At 39.2% G+C, this 21,720-nt stretch overlaps 2 protein-coding genes across 2 annotated transcripts; one reads left to right on the top strand and one right to left on the bottom strand.

Moving 5' to 3' along the window:
* Positions 1–193: 193 nt before the first annotated feature.
* Positions 194–10,286, top strand: rbck1 (RanBP-type and C3HC4-type zinc finger containing 1). The gene is made up of 13 exons (XM_042505382.1): positions 194–356; positions 445–492; positions 1,076–1,220; positions 2,049–2,145; positions 4,155–4,353; positions 5,186–5,316; positions 5,424–5,597; positions 6,362–6,522; positions 6,706–6,802; positions 7,371–7,550; positions 7,660–7,758; positions 9,171–9,314; positions 9,416–10,286. Exons 2-13 carry the CDS (start codon positions 453–455, stop codon positions 9,494–9,496), a joined length of 1,548 nt encoding a protein of 515 aa, XP_042361316.1. The 5' UTR covers positions 194–356; positions 445–452; the 3' UTR covers positions 9,497–10,286.
* A 2,235-nt stretch (positions 10,287–12,521) lies between these two features.
* tbc1d20 (TBC1 domain family, member 20) lies at positions 12,522–20,076 on the bottom strand. Its single transcript, XM_042505351.1, has 8 exons — positions 19,651–20,076; positions 19,180–19,365; positions 18,941–19,021; positions 17,538–17,724; positions 17,254–17,355; positions 16,434–16,575; positions 15,863–16,041; positions 12,522–15,643 (listed from the first exon to the last, which is right to left on the bottom strand). The coding sequence occupies exons 1-8, from the start codon at positions 19,706–19,708 to the stop codon at positions 15,379–15,381; spliced, it is 1,200 nt and encodes a 399-aa protein (XP_042361285.1). The 5' UTR covers positions 19,709–20,076; the 3' UTR covers positions 12,522–15,378.
* Positions 20,077–21,720: the final 1,644 nt, after the last annotated feature.

The following is a 21,720-nucleotide window of genomic DNA, read 5'->3' as shown; positions in this document are numbered from 1 at the left end:
GAAACGATAGTATAAATAATCCGGCATGAAAATTAAAGGAAATGTGGATTTTCGTTTTACACAGTATTAAAATCAATGTCACAAAGCAGAAACTTTTTAGTCGATGGGCGGAGCACAGCGATACCAAGGCGAGCCTTTTAAATTTTCTCTTCCTGAACTTCTCTTAGTTTCACTTTCGTTGTACCTGCTGAGAAGTGAGAGCGACTCCGCGGCAGAGGAGCAAAAACGAGCACTTTTCTTCTCTAAGCTGCCTGTTTAGTTGCAATAGGACCTCTGAACAATCCCTGTTTCCTTTAAGTCGCTAAAGGAAGTGTTTGTTGGATGCGGACAGGACTGCGACAGCACGACTGGAGAAGGTTGGCTGTGATCTTGTGTAATAGACAGCTCTGTTTTGTCATAACTGCGGTGTTTGCGCGATACATTCTGCCCTACCTGTCGTTCCAGGTGTAATCATGACCTCTGAAGTTACACACAGAGCCGATTTGAAAGAGGGTGAGTGGTTCAACTTGGTTTCGATTTTGTTATAGGCCTACATCTAAACTAATGTCATGTCAAATATCCATTGAGCAGACTTATATTCCAGTGAGAGGAATGGTATTTTACGTTTTAACATTGAATTATATCAGAAGTGTTTCAGAGGAAAGTGAGAGCAGATTATTGTTTTGATTAGTATTATTATAAACTTCTCTAATTACATATGTCCAGGATTGCAAATTAGCACAAGCCCCCAGCCAAATGCTGGTAAAATATGCAGGTGGCTGCTAGATTTGTTTCACTTACCAGCCACAAAAACAATGGTGATCTATTGAGTGGCTGCTAGATTTTAGAATCCACCAGCCACAGTGGCAACTGGACAAAAAAGTTGACTTCCAACCCTGCATATGTCCCAATGAATTAAATCAGTCATATTATTTTTCAGCTGGAACACTCAACATGTTTTTGTGCTTCTGCCAGAAAGAAAACTATAATGTACCATACAAACAGTGCCACCTGATGGTAACAGTCATTAGTAAGGAGAAATGAAGATTGTTGATAATCATCTACATGAGGATAATAAGTCTTGCTCTGTGTGCAGCGGAGGAGCTGGCCGTCTCTCTGAGTGAAGCCCTCAGCAGCGGGGACGGACAGGAGGCAGTCAAACTGTGCCAGAGGCTTTCACAACTCTGTGTTCCAGTGTCTGTCACTGTCAAAAGTCAGGCCTACCCTCAGGATTTTATAAGGTGGGACACAACTGTGTGTATGCAATGCATGTGTGTGTGACTTCCTGATTTTGGCAAAATGTTTCCAAAACAAGACATGAACTTTGGGGAAGAATTTCCGTCTTTTCAAGGGTGTGGTTTATTTTTAGAGTGAGTTCTGATGGGGGATTGTGTAAATTGATAAGGGTAAAGAAAGGAGGTCAAATGCGAAAAAGCAGAAATGAACAAATATGAAATATGTGTGTGCCTAAAATGTGTCTCTCTGTGTGGTTTTTATTGTAGTAAGAAATTGTTTGTGTATTAAAGGTCCAGTGTGGGCTTCAGATCACAACCAGCAACTTCTATTGGTTAGAGTACCTTCAGTTTTCATGGTTCAGGAGGTTTTTATCATGAGCCAAATTATGCACAGAAATCTTTTACTCTCCTAAACTAACAAACTCTGTGATTTGAGCCGGTAAAAACACTAAATAACACAGTTTCACAATTTAAAAAAATCAGTTTTTCCAACACTGTCTGCCATGGAGGGGCTGGCCAAGGTGAAAATGTGAATGTACCTATCTAGAGCCAGAGTTTGGTTTGTCCTTTCTGGGCTTCTGTAGAAAAATGGAACTGACTAAAACAACAAGCAATCTCTGTAGACGAGGCTCAGGATGACAACGCTTCCTGTGTAGATTTAAACGGCTCATTCTAGGATAACAAACACGAAGAATCTTATTTTCGGGTGATTATGGACTGAAGAAATCATACTTACATTAACTCTTCTGCCAAAATATCCTCCTAAATCCCACACACTGGACCTTAACTGTAAAAATCAAGACAAGGCTGGTTCCATTGTTCTCTTTTTAATAGGTTGCGTGTTGGAGTGGAAGATGCACAGTCAGATGACTACATCCCAGTGACTGTTGTGGTTTCTGCTGACATGACAATTGCACAACTTAAAGAAAAGGTACTGATGAGGCAGCAAATACATAATCTAACCACATTTTTTTTTATTGTGTTAACAGCCACAATATCTTACAAACCTGCAAAACCTCATTAGTGATATAAACTGTCAACACTTAACTGAGGCATACTTTATTCATTCTGATATTTTAGCCATTTCCTTTGTGTTGTTAGCAATCAGTATACTGTTGTATGTGGTAGTAGGTCAGTGGGCCTCTGTTATTGTGCTTGTTTATGCAACTGTCTGTCACATACAGATTTGTTTGCGTGGCTTAATTTAGATGCATACACAAGAACACAAATACAAGTGTATACACGATTTCCGTAACAAATCTTGTAACAAATGATTTAATCCAGGGATGTCAAACTCATTTTAGCTCATGTGCTGCATTCAGCCCAATTTGATGTGCCAGACCAGTAAAACCGTTGCATAATAACCAAAGAACAGTGTCGATTTTGGTGTGAAAATTCTGGTGGGGCCACACAATGATGCAATCAAAACACACCAATACTGTCAATCACATTGAACCATATTTGCACGACAAAAAAACTGCGTGCAAGTGAGAGGGGATCACAGCACCAATGATGACAAAATTACAGTTGAATAATGCCATTTAAAATCACACAAACAATGAAGATGTAATATCTTGCCATATCAACAGCACCACCAAAGGACAGTGTAAATATCTCCCAACAATCAAGACCGAAACAACACCAACATGAGGACAACAAAACACAATGCAAAACGCACCGCATGAACGGTGCACAACTACTACATGACAGTCACTGTATGAGTCCACCACACACAGTGTACTACAGTCAAACAGCCATTTAATCAACAGAGACAGGTGAACAGCTCATATCCCACACACACACACACACACACACACACACACACACAGAGTGCACTTTGCCAGCAACTCCACACAAATTTAAGCAATATGCAAACTACATCATCAATCCCACATAGAAATAAGTCCATTAAGTGACACCCTGACAAACTTGTGTCATGCTCAACACAGCAGTCAATACTTAATACTTATATGATGAATAACAATAAAGTGGACTCACCAACTCACTGCAGCTGGTGTCCAGACGGTTTCTCCTCCAAAAGAAGACAGGGAAAGCAGGACAGGGCTTTTGTTTTGTTTTGCTAGCAGTTAGCCAAGTTTTGCTTTTGAACCACTCCTGGTTGAATGATGTTGTCTTTTCCTTGTTTAGATATGATTAAGTCATCCGGTCGATGCTGTACCGCACAGTAGTTTAACTGTCTGCTATATAACGTAAATGAACTACACATCAGCACCTCGTTAGCTAAGGTAGAGCTAGCAACACCTGCCCGCCGGCCGCGCGCCGGTCAAATCAACCAATGGAAGCGCCTCCGAAGTGCGCGGTGAACACGCGCGTGCACGCGCAGCTGTTCGTCACAACACTGCAGGTGCATGGCCAGCTCTGCTGTGCTCCACTGAGCACACAGACTACTATCTCACAGTTTTACACAAAAAAATCTAAAGAGGAAATTGCATTCAGCATATGATGAAAAATTGCAAACATTTCATGAAGTAGACAAAACCGAGTTTGCTCTTAATTTAAGCTCAGCATCTGTCTGACATAGAAAAGCCCTCAATCTTCCTCTGCACATTAGCGCCCTCTGGTGGGACCGTCCCCCACAGGCCCTTAATGTAAAAACGCCACTGCCTATTAATAAGAACACTTTAAATAAGAAGTAAAGTATTTCACTGAAAACACACAGTCAGTCATTTACAAAACAGATTATGAAAAGCCTAAGATGTTTTTTTTTTTTTAAGTGCAATTTGAACAATACATCTAAAGATGCCACATTCAGTGCAAGTCTCACTCTTTAAAACCTGTTGCTTTTCACAAATGCATTAATAGTAGATATGCAAAGTCATCCTGTGGGCCAAATTAAACCTTTTTGTTGGGCCAGCTGTGGCCCAAGGGTCATATGTTTGACCTCCCTGATCTCATCTATCCCTTATTTTGTGTTCACAGATCAACCGTGACTTTGGATTCCTCCCCTCACTGCAACGGTGGGTGATCGGGAAGCGGCTGGCTCGAGACCGTGAGACATTGTACAGCCACGGTGTCCGTCAGGACGGAGACCAGGCTTTCCTGTTTATCCTCTCTGCCCAGGCAGCTCATCTCACACGGGAGCAACACAAAGTGGACCAGGACCAACAACGCATAGACGGTCAGACACACACACACAGTTATTTTCTTTGTCAGTCAATCGTTTTAGTTAAACCTTTATCATTCTGTCTGTCAAACATTTTGTCTGTTGAATATTGACTCGTAACAGTTTGAGTGCAAAGTTATGAATGCATTTATTTAACTACTATCTGTTCCTGCTATTAAAGGATTTTTTTCAATAAAAGTGCTAATTTAAATGGGCAGGAATCACCAGAGGCCCCACAATACAATATTATCAAAATGCTTAAGTCACAGTACAATACTAATATTTAAGTGTTTTGCAATATGATGAATATTGTGATATAATGTAATTTCTTACCTTTTTCAAGTGCAAATCATGTGTCCAGACAAACGTTCTGTAAACATCTGATATATCTAATAAGAGTTCTCAGTCTGTTTTCTTACTTCAGGTATTTTTTTAGCCGCAGATTTTATCTAGTGGACTGAAAAAGCTATTGATTTTATCATTCGAGTAGGCTACCAAAAGTTACATTTGTATTTGTAATATTGATAATTTGCATTATAAAAGTATAGATATATACTTGGCATGCATGTATCAATACAATATTGGCATGTGAAAATATTGTGATACATTGCTGTATCAATTTTGTCGTCCATCACCCCTACAATTTAATACCTTGTCCAATTATATGATGCAAAGTTGTGTTATTTGAGAGTGTTTGTTATGTGATACAGACACATTTTGGAGAGAACTGAAAATATATTGAGGATCAACACCCGCCTTGATTACGGATGCAATTAACAAGTCGATTTATTTGATAAAGTGGAGTTTTATGGAATGATCATTTATTCTCATTTATTCTCATTCTCAGACATCGTGGAGTCAATACAGCTTTTTCCCAGAGGTCTTGGCGGAAGTTTTGTTGAGAAGACAACTCCTCCTCCAGAGATTCAGCCCGTTCCCCATCATCGTCCTAAACCCACTGTCCCTCCTAAACCTCAGGTCAGAATACAGTTTTGCATTAGACATTATGTCTTCAGTGTTACAGATCCTTTTCAGTGTCTACATATCGCTGAACAAGAACATTGTATATCTGTGTTTGTGTGTAGTTGGGCTGGGCCTGTACTTTGTGTACATTCGTGAACAAACCAACGCGTCCTGGCTGTGAGATATGTGGAGGCGACCGGCCAGAGGATTACAAGGTGCCGGACATCTACCAGCCAGACACACAGGAGATTCTCCGAATTCAGCAGGAGAACCTGGCCATATTGCAGTATGAGCAGGTATCACTGCTGTTCTTCATTATATGATGTAATCAAACAAACCAAACCAAATATTAGGCATCACAAAAGTAGACTTAACGGCAGATTAGTCCTGTTGGATTAAATTAGATTGCACTGATGCATCCAAAAAAGTTGCCACTGAGTGTATAGTAGGCTGGGGGCTTGTTGCCAATTTTCCACCAAGCTTTCACAATCATAAGAAAAAAATATCTCTGGTTCACATCAGCCATCTGCCTACTATTTTTACATATTGTTTTACAACACATTTTCCAATTTTTAAGTGACGTAACGTGGTTGTTTCTGTTTTTGTAATTTCTACATTTTGACATCTTGCAGAAGGACATGTGCAAAAGACTTCATTAGCCACAGAGCTGATTTCCTCACTTATCAATAACCTGATACCCTGATATTTGAAAATAAAAAACAGAATCTTGATCTGTGGTGATCGGAGTGCTCCTAATGTTAATTGTAGCTCTCTTGTACAGAAGAAGATGTTCAGCGGTTCAGTTATGTCGTTTCATGTTATGATATGTATTTATAAATGTAGAACCAGCAGATGACACTTATACACCATGCAGTAAGTAAAGTGATCAACACCACAGAATGGAGTCCAGAAAAACTTTGCTGATTCTCATGGAAACTATTAAAGCTGATGCCAAGCTCTTGAGCAGTTTCACTTTCCATCTCTTGGTCACATGAGATGAGTCATGAAAATGTCTGGTGAATCTCTGTATTATAATTGCCTCCCTCCCTTTGTGATCAAGGCTCAGCAGGAGGAACGAGAGAGGAACTACCTGCACTTTTTGGCAACAGAAGAACAGAACCTTATTTCCAACACCACAGAGACAGACTGTCCCATCTGTTTCGCTCCCCTGGACCCTGGGGAGGGCATCGTGCTCAGAGAGTGTCTGCACACCTTCTGCAGGTCTGACTCAGCTAATGATTCTGTAGTTTCGTTATGTAACAAAAAAGTGAAAAGCCATAAAAGTCTTTTCTTTGTTTTCCAAAAATCTACAAAAGCCAGATGCTGTACAAGCCATCATTTGCAAAATGTGCAGATGTTATTATAGAAAGCATCTATACAATTGTGTTTTGTATCCTTGTTCAGGGATTGTTTAAAAGGGACAATAGTGAACAGTAACGATCCTGAGGTGTCCTGTCCTGAGAATTGTGAAAGCAAGCTACTAGACCGAGAGATCAAAGCGGTGAGTGTCAAAGTGAGGAACAAGAAACTGTCAGACCTGATGGTCAAAATCTAAAAGTTGATTGGTAATAATAACACACGTAAACTATCAAAAATTCATCAGTTATGTGTTGTGACTTGGACCTGTTTTGTATGTTTGGGACATTGATGAGCTCTGCGCTCAGGTGAGGTCAGAATTTGATAAAAAGGTAGTGACCAGGTGTCAGCATGCATCGAAAAGGAGAGGATTGCATACACAGTGCTGAGTACAGTGAAAGAGAGTGAATCTAAAAACAGTCAGTGACAACTCCTGCATAGTTTACTTTTGAGAAAATCTTTGATTAAAAAATGACCTCACATCCTTAGCAACATGAAATGGCAGGTTTACAGTACATCAGTCTGTTGGGTTGGGGTTAGAGTAATGTTTGGCTGTAGAAGTTTATTCAGATGTAAAATTCATTTTTCAAAAGTCAACCTGAAGAAAACTGAAGCATTTTTTTTCTTTTCTTTTGCCATAAAGAAAACCACCCTCCAGTAATTAGACTCTTACTCTCTGTCTCTCTGTTACCATCCGATGATTCTGGACACAGCTGCTGACAGAAGAGGAGCACCAGCGGTTTCTGGAGTTGCGTCTGAGCATTGCAGAGAGCTGCTCAGAGCACAGCTTCCACTGTCAGACTCCCAACTGTCGAGGGTGGTGCATCTACGAGGACGAAGTCAATGAGTTCCACTGTGAACTCTGCGACGAAACCAACTGCATTCTCTGCAGGGTAGTTTTCTGACATTCAATACATTAACTAACCAAGATTTTTAAAAAAAATTTACTGTAGTAATAGTAGAAGCACTAAACATAAGGGAAGTTGTTTGATGTGTTTGCAGGCCATCCATAAAGGCATGAATTGCAAGGACTACCAGGACGACCTGCGCATCCGAGCAGAGAACGACCAGGCGGCTCAGCAAACAAAACAGATGCTAGAGGTAGATTAGGCTTGAAACTGCAGTCTGTTGCACTGTTGATGATTATGATGAGGTCATTGTGGATCTAAAAACACATGCAACAGCCACTGTTACAGATAAACAACAACAAAATAATCATATCACTTCCTTTGCGGCGCTATAGTTTTGCACCATTGCAGGATGCCATTAACCAGAACAGGAAGATCTGAAGGGTCTTAAATGTGCTTTATTAAATTCTGTGGGAGTCAGCTAAAACACTGTTAAAAATGAGCCAATGAAGTTTAGAATATTACTTTTAAAAAGCCATCACATATAACTTGAATCATTTAATCATGTCTTATATGCCCAAAGATATTTTGTGATAACTCATGAATGCAAGAAAGGCTTACTGTTTCCTTTCATTATTCTAAAGATTGGATTACCAATCACGTCTTGTTAATATTAACAAAATTAGTTTTACAAATTCTAGCACTGACCCTTATTTAGTAACCTATATACACTTGGACACCCTATATTTTAATATCCATTTTAATATGTTTTCAGCTCCAGCAACAACTCAGGTGCTGTGTTCTCAACTCTTCTCTGACAGTTCACCCCAAAATTACATAGTTTTCCTTTTACCTGAAGTGCTATTTTTAGATCTTGACTGTTTTCGTGTTAGTTGCTGAGTGTTGGAGATATCGGCCATAGGCTTCTCACCAATGTAATGGAACTAGATGGCACTCAGCTTGTGGTGCTCAAAGCGTCAAAAAATACATTTGAAACGCAATAGCAATGTCTCTTTCCAGAAATCATTACGTGGTTACTTTTTTTTTCTTTCTACCAAACTACACCCACCAACCGTATCACCACGCAGCAGAAAAAGTTAATCTACTGCTAGCATTACAACTCAGCCGAGAAGGACGTCATCATTGTTTACATGTCTTGCTGTCAGAAGACTCTCATCCATGAGTAGATGCACTCTTCCTTCTGCACAGTGATACAATTAGTGTAGAAGTGTAGAAGAGAAGGCAGACATGTCTTTGGTCAATATCTTACACACTTAGAAACTCACACCAAAACAATCTAGACTGACAAATAGCACTACAGGTAAGAGGAAAAATATGTATTTTTTATTTTGGGGTGAACTGTCTCTTACAACTGTACAACTGAGTACAATTAGTCCATGCTCAGAGGGTCAATTTACTCAAAAGAAATTGCCAAGGGGGTTGCTCCTATGATTCAAGATCAATATATTTAGTATTTTTGAGTTTGGTGTCTAACTGGTCATATAATGCAGTTTAAATATTGCTGTTTTGTGTAATCTTTAAAATCAACTTAAATCATCTCGGATTGCATTTTTTGTACCTCAAATCAGTGTTGACTGTCTCAGGAGTTGCAAAAAGTGTGCATTTCTTCCTATGGCTACTTATTTCCACTGTATTTTAATATAGAGCCTGCTGCAGAATGGGGAGGCCATGAAATGTCCACGGTGTGACATCATCGTCCAGAAAAAAGATGGCTGTGATTGGATCTGCTGTTTGATGTGCAAGATAGAAATTTGCTGGGTCACCAAACAAGCCCGCTGGGGACCAAATGTAAAAACCTTCCCTCATTATGAAAAAGTTCATTATTCAGGAAAGGCTAAGTCTGTGTTTGAGCTGTGCGTATGACTTCTTCCTTTTTTTTTTCCTTACAGGGCAGCGGCGACACATCTGGGGGCTGTAGATGCCGAGTCAATAATCAGCCTTGCCATCCAAACTGCCAAAATTGCCACTGAGGGAAGCACACTAATGAACATGCACAGCTGCAAGCACATGCAGCGTCTGAAGAAATGCAGACCTCAGCTGATGCTTAGGCTTTTTGCTTAATGCTGGCTATATTCATGTGTTCTTTACTTACTTTTCGCCTTGTCTTCAGTGGCATCGTGTCAAGACACCGTACAGGAATTGTCTTGTCACTGAGGTACGCCTTTCTTCAGTGCTGCAGCAACCATAAATATGCTATAAATGCTGTATACTAGCTATACAAACTTTAAGCTAGGTCTTCTACAGCTCCTCAGCTGAGGATACTAACTCTAAGTGGGGGGATAAGCTTTAATGGGATCTTCTACAGTAGTAATATTTTGTTGTTATTGCTTAATATACATTTTGACCTCTGGCTACTGTTTTCATCATAATGCAGTATGTTGAGCAAGCAATTATATAGTGTTTACTTGAGTTTAACTCAAACCTTTAAGGGAAAAACATACCAAAATATCATTTTAATCTATTCAAATACAGTATAGAAAAAGTTCACCCCACAGCCATATTTCCTGTGTGAAATATGGCTACAAATGTAACTACAACAAACATCCATTCATGAATAATTTCATTATTTTTGAAATTCATCAAGTGACCCAAAAGGTTTGGGTTTTTTTTTTTTTAATTTTGTGTTTTTCCCATTTTTCCTAAGTGACATCAATATAATAGTATAATAGCCATAGATTTTTTTCTCAGTCGACTAATCAGACTGTGTTGAAGGATGTTGTTTACACTGAATGAATGTGTACGCACAGCAAGCTGCTTTGATGCACTTAATGACTTTGAAGTATTTGTGCGAAACTTGGCCCGTTGGATAAATAATGATGCTGTATTTTTTGTCGGGTATTCAGGATTTTTACTGTAGTTCTTGAAGGGGAACACCACCTAAATTTAGCAGTCTAGTTTTTGGATTTCAGAGAGTTTATGTTGATTGGTATTTTTGGACTGTCTTAGACCATAGGAATAACATGAATTGACCATAGTTCCCCTTAAAGTGTTAATTCAAGAGCTACAGTAACCAATGTGCCATTTATATGATATATTTTGTTTATATCTTGTATCCATCCATTGTTTGGTTTTACTTGGATGCAACAAGCCTTTTTTATTCCAATAAACTTAAACCACAAGCACAGCATGTTAGCATTATTGTTAATATAATAACATTAAGCTTGAAGGTTTGCTGAGGCTGATGAAATATAGCTGAAGCTCACAAAGGCCGGGTGAATCTAACAGGGTGGCGGAAGTTGTTGAGAAAAGCCTGACAAAGCATTACGTTTGGCCAAAATAATGATGAGCCTAACTGTACATGCTGAGCCTGAAATGTCTTAAAATGGCCAAAGTATCTTATTAAAACTGATTTGTGTAGAAGTGTAGAAAAGAGTCACATCTTGTTACACAAGTTTACACAGAATTACTACTAACAGAATATTTTTAAAGGATCGGGTTGATCTTTCTCAGATATGAAAATGCCCTTGCTGCATAAAACTGGTTTTAAATTGTAAACTTTGAGCCCAGTTATTCAGACGCAATCTGATCATATTACGGAGTAAATCAAATATTAAAAATGGGTTGTTCAAAAGGATTCAGAAGTCAGATTAAATTTAATCCAGTCTTGGTTTTAATCTTAATCAAACCTTCAGTTTGTGCTGTTCAGATCTTTTCAGTTAGATTGAGAATACTGTGATCCAAAAATGTGAGATTATCCTGTACCAAGCAGAAGTGTTACATCAGCACTTTAAATAGGTTTGGACCCAGAAGCGGACTCAGAGACTGAAGAGTAATTGGATGATTTGATGATAATTGAAAATTGTTTGGGGCAGGCAGGCAAGCAGAGCTCAACTGGCAGCGTGGAGATTGCAGCAGGTTGGACGAGCAAAGGAGGGTAGGAAGGCTGGCAGACGTGGCTTAAAGTTGAGAGACAGGATCCTTAGTTTGGGGTTTTGGCAAGACGATATTTTACAAGGCAATGTTTCTGAAAATAAGGAGAATGAAGGGTAGTTCTCACCTCACGATATCTTGTTAAAGCACAAAGATGAAACTTGGCATAAACTTGGTTCAGCCTACTACAATACCACGTGTTGACGGGATAATCTGGCGCTGAGTGTAGGAAAGCCTGGAGTTCTTGTAGGACTAGTGATGAGTTGATCAGCTGCAGCTGTGCAGCAGTGCCAGGAGAGCAGTGTGAAGTCCCACCTCTAACTGATACACATAGACAGACAACACACACACACACACACACACACACACCGGACATACAGGGCAAGACAAACATGAAACAAAGGACACATGGGAGGAGACAGAGGACTGATGATGTTGTAGCCTGGACTGTGACAAGAAAGGTGGATTACAGTAACAAGATGCAATCAAATTTACAGTACACTGGTTGATTATACATACTGTTTTCATATTTTACACCTGACTTGATAACATATATAAAGTAGACATCGGGATGCCTGTTATGCCTTTCAGTATAAAGTAAAGAAAAATAAAGTTTTTTTTTATCTAATAAAATATTTTTATCACTTTACAATTATACTCATAGTCAAAAGTAGTTTGCAAAGGGCCGAGGTTGGGATTGAACCTGCGGCTGCTGTGGCAAGGATGCAGCATGTACATGGGGCACCTGCTCTACCAGCTGAACTACTGGGCACCCCCAAAAGTAGTTTTGAACAGTTACTCCCATCCCCATCCCCCGCCACTACTGGCTATTCTACCTGTTTTTCTTTACGTAGCTATTAGCCCATATTGTGATATGCAATCCCATGTAGAGCGCTGGTTATCCAGATTTGGGAATCTTGAAATGTTTACAACTGGGTCTGGAAGATAGAATGTAATAATGCTTTTAAAAAAAACTGGCACAAGAATAAGACGGATTAACTGATCTTTCTGATCCAGATTGAACTTTTTCAACAACAGGGACCTGTAGTGCAAATCTAGTCACAAAACGTACATTTTATCAGGTACATGTGAATTACTACAATTGAATGTGTCCACACAAGTCGATTGAACATTTTCACTCTAGTTTATTATCATTCTCTTGTACAACTTTACATTAGTATGACCGTTTTTTATTATAACAAAATAAACATAAAAGGCAGATAAATCATTTAGTGCAATGACAAGAAATGAAAACCACTGAGTGCAGATACATGGTGCATTACAATACTGCTGAACAAGTACACTCTCAGGCACCTCAGAGCGTCCTTGGACATGTTCCAGGTCACCTTTCTTTTAGTCAGTTTGTGGATCCCTTAACCAGCTGAATCAGTGGCTCACTACAAAGGCGATAAACAAGTCAACCATAATATAGGAATGGGATACCCAGGTTTTCAGTTCTTAAAGTAGCAAAAACTTCTCTCAACATGTCAATTCAATGACTTCAACCAAAGTGACTTTTTTAGCTGACTGGTTGTTTTTCCATACAATGCAGGTGACCTAGAACTAAGTCAATCAAGATTTTCTGTTAAGCAACATACATCATAAAGATTACAGACAACCCAAATTAACTACCTTAGATTGAGGTGCTCTGAAAAACTATTTGCTATATATTTTCTTATAAGACTTGGCTATTCAGGCAAGTGCCACACCACTGAAACCTAAGCGACCCCCTATTACTTTAAATATGTGACTGTGTGAAAATGACATTGGAATGCGCTGGACTGCCTCCGAAATACTACCATCAAAGCAATCCAACTTACTAATGGCATGTGTTAAAGCTAAATTCATGTTTATAACAAAAACAAAACCCCTTGGATAGCAATAATTTGAAGGCTCAGGCGCTTTTCTTCTGACATGAGCACCCTTACATTAGGAGTAAGAAAAGCACCTAATGAAATTTAAAGTGATTTTGCAAAACTAATGCCATAAGTGCCAACCCAAAGAGTATCTCCTTCATTGTAATTGCTGTTTATCCCAGCTCTGATATTTTTGTGACCAGGCATTGAGTGAGTGTGTTGCTGAACTAGAATAAAGAGATTTAAAGTGACGCAGAAAACATATCCTAGTCATTATGGGCCATGACACAAAGACACATTTTTAAGGTTGTGCAACCAAATAATTAGATGAGTAAATAATTGGAAAGTTCTCTACATCTAGATCTAAATGATTCTGATATGGTTGAGATTTTTCCTCCTGGACAGTGAATGCTGTACTCTGGGGCCTAATCCTCAGAGATACAAAATTACATCTTGATCAGGCAACATGACTTTGATAACACCAATAACATTTTGTTTAAAATTTCTTATTGATAAGCTTAGCTGACTGTAACAATGAGCCAGAATTAAAAATGTGTATTCAAGGATGACAACCGTTGACATGTTTTAAAAGTATACTATGCAGGATTTTCCTAAAACATTATCTATAGGCTCATACAGAAGTAATCTTTCTCAGCCATCGCTTATGACCCATTACAAAGAGTGTGGCACTATATATCCATAAAGACCCTGCTGTTTGCCTGTATTTTTGTGTAGCCCCCAAACAAACACAGTGCACAGGTGAGGTGGGGAGTTCATACAACGGTAGCAGTAATAGGTGCATGCATCCAGGAGGAAGTTATGAAAATCATGGACAAAGTGCTGGAAAAAAAAACAGTTAGCCTGTTTTTTGTTGGACTGGTAGGTGTTGGTGTTCTGTGGATTTTTGCTACTTAGAGACTCTGTGCATTCTCACAGTGTATATGGAGAGAGTAGTGGTGTGATATAAAATGATTCATTAGTGGGAGCATTTTTCAACAGGGGGTATTGGTCTATCAAAATATGCTACCCCTAAAATCTCAAAGATGTTGTGATAGAGTTTTTAAAATATGCTCCCCATATTCTTAAAGTGTACTTACAACTGTTTGTAATCATTTTTTGATAGCGAGACTCTGCTGTTGTTTGCGTAACAGTAGCATTTTTCAATAAGGCAACATAAATCGACAGAACACCAGCGGTTAGCTTAGTTTGCTTGCTTAAATATGGGCTTTTCCGTTACAATAAATGTAACGTTCCTACAATAAAACAATATCTTGCAGTGTCGGTACGAGCAGTGTAAGCAGGAGCCAAGTCTGACAGTTGTGTTTAGAAAACAAATACTGCATAGTATACCTTTAAAGATAGTCAGAAAGAAGTTTTTTTTCTTGACTAAACAAGCTTATTAAAACAACTTAAAAGGGGACAGAATAACCTAAAAAAAAATAATTAAACGCTGACCTTAAAAGAGTGTCTGTGTGTCATGACCATATCTCCATACAGCTGCTACCATACCTATAAATTAAGAAACAGTAAATAATACAAAGAGAGAATTCTAACAATCCTCTATTTGGTCTCAGTCCAGGTATCAAATAGATAACAAATGGGTTGCGACCACGCGACCACACACACACGCACACACACACACACTCTCATACATTCACTCCAGCTCTCTTAATTGGCAGCAGTTTCAAGTGTAGTGAGTCCTCCAAGCTTTGAGCATAAATCTCTGTGAGCATAACTCGATATCGGATACTACCAAATATAAATAAACTTTAATCAGGACACCATCAGTACTAGTTCTTAGAAAAACAGTCTCTTCATTATAACAGGATGGACGCTTCATTTCCGAACACCAGCAGTTGTTGCTGTTACACTGGTGCACGCTTATTAGGAGTCATAAAAAGGGCCTTCAGCTGGAGCCTGAGAAGCCCTCCATAGGATGTTAAGACACATCCTAGGGGACATAAAGAGGAGCATTGACTGGTTCAGTTTAGAGAGTATACTCCAGACAGTGTTATCGACTGCAGGGTTTGTGGTTTCTTTAGTTAAAGGGTTCTTGGAACCAGACCCACCAGTTAGATTCAGTCAAGCACAGATACGTTTGAGCACTGGAGTAAAAGAGGAGCTTTTCAAGGAAACAAGTCCAGTTTGGGAGCCCACTCCAGGGCAGTGTTGACTACAGCAAGAGCTGCCGCCCCCAAAGCCACCGTCAGACCCATGACGGCCAGTCGAACAAACCGCCGTGCTGCTGAAGGTTGGGCCACTGCCACTACTGTGTTTGCAGCTGAGCTCTCAAGTGCAGCCTGTTTCTGTCTGCGTCGGCGACGGAGAACAGAGTCTGGCCGCTGTTGAGTGGACGCAAGGTCAAAGTCCTTAAAGGTAGAGGCCGCCATGCTTAGGAGGAAAAGAGACAGATACACAGAGACGCAGACAGGCAGAAAAATAAAGTGTTAATGAAAGAGCAGTGGAGAGGAGAAATAGAGGAATGTGAAATGTGAATATTTCTACATATAATTCAGCGTGCAAATGTAGTAGCAAAGAATTGAAAGATGTTCCCCGCTATTGCCGGTAGCTTCTGTAAAGGAAAGGTGGCAACTCTAAGGAGTTAGATACCTGTCATGTGAGGCAGCCTCTCTGGCCAGTTCAGAGGGAGGGAACTGTACAAAGAGGTCTCCTGCTCGACTGATGAGGGTCTCATATGGCAGATCCTGAGGAATCTGAGACAGTAGATGATGAACCATGGCCATATCGCATTCACAATCCAACACCTCCTCTTCTCTGTACAGTACGATCTGCAACACCAATAACACACACAGGCACAATTATCATTACACATTCAGGAGAGAACACCACATATCACATCTACCTTTACCTTTCTAAATGCATCATCACATTCTAGCAACCAACAATGTCTTATAATGGGGCATGATAATAATAATAATACACAATATATCCAATCACAAAGGCCTCTTGCACAGTGGCAACACAATGTGAGGTATTCAAAGCCTCAAGCAAGAAGAATAATAAAGGGTAACTGTTGGCTTCTGACTCCTACATCCATAAATGTAGTTCTTGCCTATAATTAACTCGGCAGACTTGGTTCATGTGCTGTAAATGAAAGCTGGGTTTCTAAATTAGACCCTCTGAACTGCAAACTAAAGAGTGCTGATTATAGGAATCTCACCACAGCAGCAAAATAGATGGGCATCAATGGATGGCAGGCCAAGAAGAAGTCATACAACCGGACAACGTGGCGGAAATCTGACAGGACGTGGCCAAACCAGGTGATTAGCCAACTGAGAGCGAAGACTGTCCCCACTTCAGCCCTAAGATCAATCGATATATCACAGAGATCAACATCAGCAAAGACAACTGTCAGCAAAGACAACTGTGACATGTGCACATGCTTCAGTTCAGGGATAATGTATATAAAATGAGAGTTATGCAAAGGAATCTGAAAAGATAAAGAGGGCAGCAGCCATGTTAGCCCTTCAAGCAAAGGACACAATGATCTGTGCTGTTTAGTCTTTACAGATCTAACTCAAGCTATAACAGGGTCAGCGTGCTGTAAATGCACAGTCACCCTTCTCCTTCACTTACATTACCATCATCTTCTGACTTGAGCATGCAAAGGTTTAACATTAACATTGTTTTAAAACACACACTCGGAGGATCTTGACAGGGATGGCAGGATTTATATAGAACAACATTGCTTCAGACAGAAACAAACTAAATACCCTTAATTAAAAATTAGATTCTTTCATGACAGATGACACTGGCAGAAACAATTTGTGGAGTAGCTATTAATGGTACGTGGGAACAGAGAAAGCTGAGCTTTCTATTCATTCTTTTAATACTCTTACCACTCTGCCTTAACACCCTTACTGAAAAAAATATATGCATGCTGCATATAAAGTCAGGATGGATTTTGTTTCAAGTTTTATATCTCAGAGACAGATAATAATTTGATCTGAACTGTTATCACTAAAGTAACTGAGTCTTACTGCTGCATGAAGTCGTGCACCTCAGGGTTGACCCTCTCGATGATGGGCATCAAATAGTTCAGAATGTGTTTTGTGTTGTCCATGGTAGGATCCATGAAGTCCCTGCAAAAGAGGATAAAACGGCATTTTTAGGGAGCACAATAGACCACTGTTGAAGGTGGTGAACAAGGGAGACAGAGATCTTTTTTTTTTTTTTTACATGTGGACACATAACAGAGAAAGAGAAATGCAAAATAGGCAGTAGAGTAAAAAAAGCTGCTGCAGAATACGTATATTTTGCTTACCTGAGGTGGTGCGTGGAGAGCTTTTCCACAAGAGCAGTTGCAAGGCGCTCTCCCAGGACCAATAAGAAGGTGACAACAATGTCATGGTATCCTTGGTAGTAGTGAAGCTGGGGATTGCGTTTCAAGACGAGGAGGATAATGTCAATGAGCTCTTCCTGGAGACCCTCCCTCTGCTCATCTGGCATTCCTGTACAAGTCCATGCAACATGAAATACAGTTGTTAGTTTATATAGGGTTTGGGTACACCAGTGCATCAGAGATTCTATAAAAGATGCAGCAATACCAATTTTACACAACCAATTCCATCATAATTTCTTTTTAACTTACTTGTAAACAATTAAGTGTTACAGAAACAGTGCTTGATGCATTATTCTCCTTATTCAAAGAGATGTAATAATGGTATCTTGATTTGACAATCTGAGCACTAATAGTCTGTTACATGTACTGGCAGAGATACCAGTAGTGCAGAGTTGACAAATGGCTGTACTCCTACTGCACTTTTTGGAAATTTTGTTTGTGTGGACTGCCATTAAAAGTAGCACTAAGAGCAAGTCGAGGCAAGGCTCTGACATGCATTGATCTGTTGAATAATAGATATTGATGTTCAAAAGTGACTGACAGTTTGTTATCTACAGAGGCAAATGGATGGCTTTTCAAAAGAGTTGAATTGACTCTTTTTACACAGCATCTTTAAGTTACTGCATTTGTCATTAGTATTAAACTATATGTAACAACACTAATTATCCAGTTCTAAATGAAAACTTACTTCTCTACACCTAAGCATAATTATTTTCTTTGCGGTTTAAAGATAGTGTAAATTTTAAATGATTATACAGTATAGTCAACACATTTATAGCAAGTCAAAATTTCTAGATTTGGACCTCAGAGGGCTGTGTATCATCTAAAGGTTACAGTATCTGTACCTATACCAATAGCAGAAACCTTAGATTTATAACAATAGCAATGGAGTTTTTAATGTAACTTAATTTTCTACCTTATTTGATACCCATCAAGTGAATAGAAGCAGCCAGTTGTGTAAAATGCCCCCAGATGCTACAGCAAGTAGTATAGTCATACTTTTGAATGTTTTGGTAAAATGATGGCACACTGAACTACCAAATCCTTCAAATACATCACGCTTGACTTCACCACACCACAGACTGAATATTGTAGCTAAAGGACCAATCACATGTAGCTATCAATCGAACACTTGCAGTGACGGACTGCAGACAAAACCATACAAATACTTGTCAAATGTAGGTATCATTTGACTGGAGAAAACTACTTGGTGCACCACAGCTTGGTTGTGTGTGTTCATCTGTGAGTGTGTAAGTGTCATACAGTGAAAACACACAGAGGGGCTTCATGAAACAACTCTGTGTGGAGGTATGGATTCAACTCACCGGGTGGGAACCTCCGGAGTGATCGCTGGACATCCAGCAGCACCTGGTTGTAGTCCTTGTTATTCTCACGCTCTACCGTTTCTGGACAAGACATGCAACCATCAGCATAGTGCTGGTCAAATAATGTGTGTGTGTGGGAGATCTTACACCTGCTAGTACTGTGCATGTTTACATCTGCCATTCATAGGGTACTCTCCATTGGTGTTTGTGAATATTTTTGTAGCTTTCTGCCATGATACCTGGCTCTTGTTCCAAGATGTGAGGAGGGACATTGAGAAGCCGAGGCCAGACTTGACAGCGTATCTCATCAGTCAGCAAACCTCCTTCGCTGATAGCCATTCTCCTCAGGGCAGCCACATCCACTGGACTCACATTGAGGGCCTGTGTGATGTCCGCAATTTTCCTCTTCCGCTTGGTGTCCCAGTCTAAGACACAGAAAATACCATGTTCGAGTAGCTAGTTAGCCTGTGCTTACTTCTACTGTACAAGTGTATGTACATCTGTACGAGCAGCTACCGTTAGTCATCACATTTGTTTTGTTATGGATGACATCGTTAATCAACTCCAGCAACAGACACAAGCGATCACGTTTCTGGTATTCAATAGACTTTCGAGACTGTTTTTACTGCTGAAAAGCCCACGTTTGATCGACTTCACACTGATCCACCAGAATGAATACAGCTAACTTAACTTAGCGACATGCCACTTACCGTTCCCCTGTTTCCCATTCATAGGTGACGAGGCACCAGCACTTTTAGATTTATTCATTTTTTCCTCCACTTCTTGATGTGTCCTTGTTAGATTACATTATTTGCCATCCCCCTTTTCTTGGCTAACCTTGATTTAGCCCTTCGTGGGTGCCAACTGGAAGCTAGCTGTCTAATTAGCCAGGCCAGCCTTCATACAAACACGGCCTGATAGTTAGCTAGCTATTCAGCGTTAGCTAGTTATCAAGCTAACGCTGCGTTACACCGTCCTCGTTCCGAAACTGCTTCTTTCAGCGACACAGCCATCGTTATTGGGAGCATTTACAAACTGGTTCGCAATTTGGAAACGCCGCTTAATAACAATACAGTTACACCGCTGAAACGGCTACATGTTTACATTGACGGAAGCGACCAATAGGATACATGAGCTTTAGCTAGCCTCCCTTCTCAGACTAAGTGATGACGTAGAGAAAGATGATTGTGATGGGCGGTGACGAAGAGGAGGCGTCTCCCTCGTGACCGTGTTTATCCTTTTTTATACAGTGTGTGTCTACCAAACCATAAAAAAGAAAGAAAATAAATGAATAAATATAATTTTAAAAGTACTACTACTACTATTGGTCTAATTAGCCAGGTATTATATTTCTATTATTATAATTATTATTATTATTATTATTATTATTATCATCATTATTATTATATATTATTATTATTATAATTATACAACTTTTTTTATCTCTCTGGAAATTGCTGTGCAGTTGGTGCAAAATGTTAATAAAAACAGCTAACAGCATTGGTGGAAGAAAAATGCAGTTACTTTACTGATTCTGTTACATGTAAAAGCTGGGCACTAAAATGTTACTTAAGTAAAGGTCAGTCGAAACTTATACATAGAGTATTACAAGTAAAAGAAACCAATGCAGAGGGTTTTAAGAAAAAAGAAGAAACTACAGAAAAAACACCCAAAAAAGAAAAAAAAACTTAAATATTTATCAAAATAGCTTGTAATTCATTCTCTGCCAGTTGGCTGACTGGTTAATCAACTACTTGTATAAACTATTTGGTATTTTAATTTCTAACAAAACATGTTTTATAAACTTTTCTTGTGTTTTTTATGCAAAAATCATAATTTGTACAGTAACTAGTAAATAAAGCTGCCAGATAAATATAGTGAAGTAAAAAGGACAATATTTCACTCTGAAATGTTGGAAAAGAAAATATGCTACTCAAGTAAAGAACTTGTGCTCAAATTTGTAATTTAGTACAGGACTTCAGTAAATCTACGTAGTAACATCTCACCACTGGCAGATGTGTAAACCAAAATATAGCCTAAATCATGTACAATAACACAATCTGGTTACCAATATGGTGGCTTATAAATATGTTTTGTACAGAGTGAGGTCTGAAATAATAATAATAATAATAATAATAATTTATGTTTTCTTTAGATAGCTACATAGTTTGATGGTTAATTGATCCATTGATTGACTGGTTGATTTATAGTCTTTTCTCACAGTAGACATCTTTACTTGTTGCAAGAAAACCACAAGTGTTGCCAATAACACTGGCGCACACAGGTATATACAGGCATACAGGTTATACTTACTTTTTCTGGCCATTTACAACATATTTACTATCAGAAAAAAATGAACGATGCTGGTTTTTATCTAGTATGTCCGTTTTTTCCTTCTTCTCTCTCTTTTTTTTTTTTTTTTTTTTTTGCTTTGTACCCCTTGTGATTCTGAAATAACCGAACTGAACTAAACTGAGCCAGTCAGTGCCAGAAACCTAAAACCAAAGCAGCTAAATATAACTTGGCCATCGTTAATCTTGTTATTTACATCAGTGACACTTAAAATGTCTATAGTAAGCCTGCACGTTAATGCATTAAAACAATAATTGCAACCCAGTTATAGCCTATGACGTCAGAGGGTATTCTACCATATGCTTAAAAATTTGAGCGAAGTTTTGCTGAGTTTTGCTCCATACACCGCCTCAGTGGGGTGAAGGGGAGGTAAGGAAATCCTGCCACACAGATACTGAACAATGCTGTCACTGACTTTGTGTTAATAA

Source organism: Plectropomus leopardus, chromosome 2 (genome assembly GCF_008729295.1).
Source record: "Plectropomus leopardus isolate mb chromosome 2, YSFRI_Pleo_2.0, whole genome shotgun sequence".
Lineage (NCBI taxonomy): Eukaryota > Metazoa > Chordata > Actinopteri > Perciformes > Serranidae > Plectropomus > Plectropomus leopardus.
Note: the sequence above shows the minus strand (reverse complement) of the source record. Positions and strands in the feature narration are given on the sequence as shown.

Coding starts and splice junctions, on each gene's coding strand:
- tbc1d20 (XM_042505351.1), bottom strand. CDS start 19,708: ATGAATAAATCTAAAAGTGCTGGTGCCTCGTCACCTATGAATGGGAAA. Junction 19,022..19,179: donor CATCTTGGAACAAGAGCCAG/GTATCATGGCAG, acceptor TGTCTTGTCCAG/AAACGGTAGAGCGTGAGAAT. Junction 17,725..18,940: donor ACTCCGGAGGTTCCCACCCG/GTGAGTTGAATC, acceptor GGACTTGTACAG/GAATGCCAGATGAGCAGAGG.
- rbck1 (XM_042505382.1), top strand. CDS start 453: ATGACCTCTGAAGTTACACACAGAGCCGATTTGAAAGAGG. Junction 2,146..4,154: donor TTGCACAACTTAAAGAAAAG/GTACTGATGAGG, acceptor TTGTGTTCACAG/ATCAACCGTGACTTTGGATT. Junction 7,551..7,659: donor CCAACTGCATTCTCTGCAGG/GTAGTTTTCTGA, acceptor ATGTGTTTGCAG/GCCATCCATAAAGGCATGAA.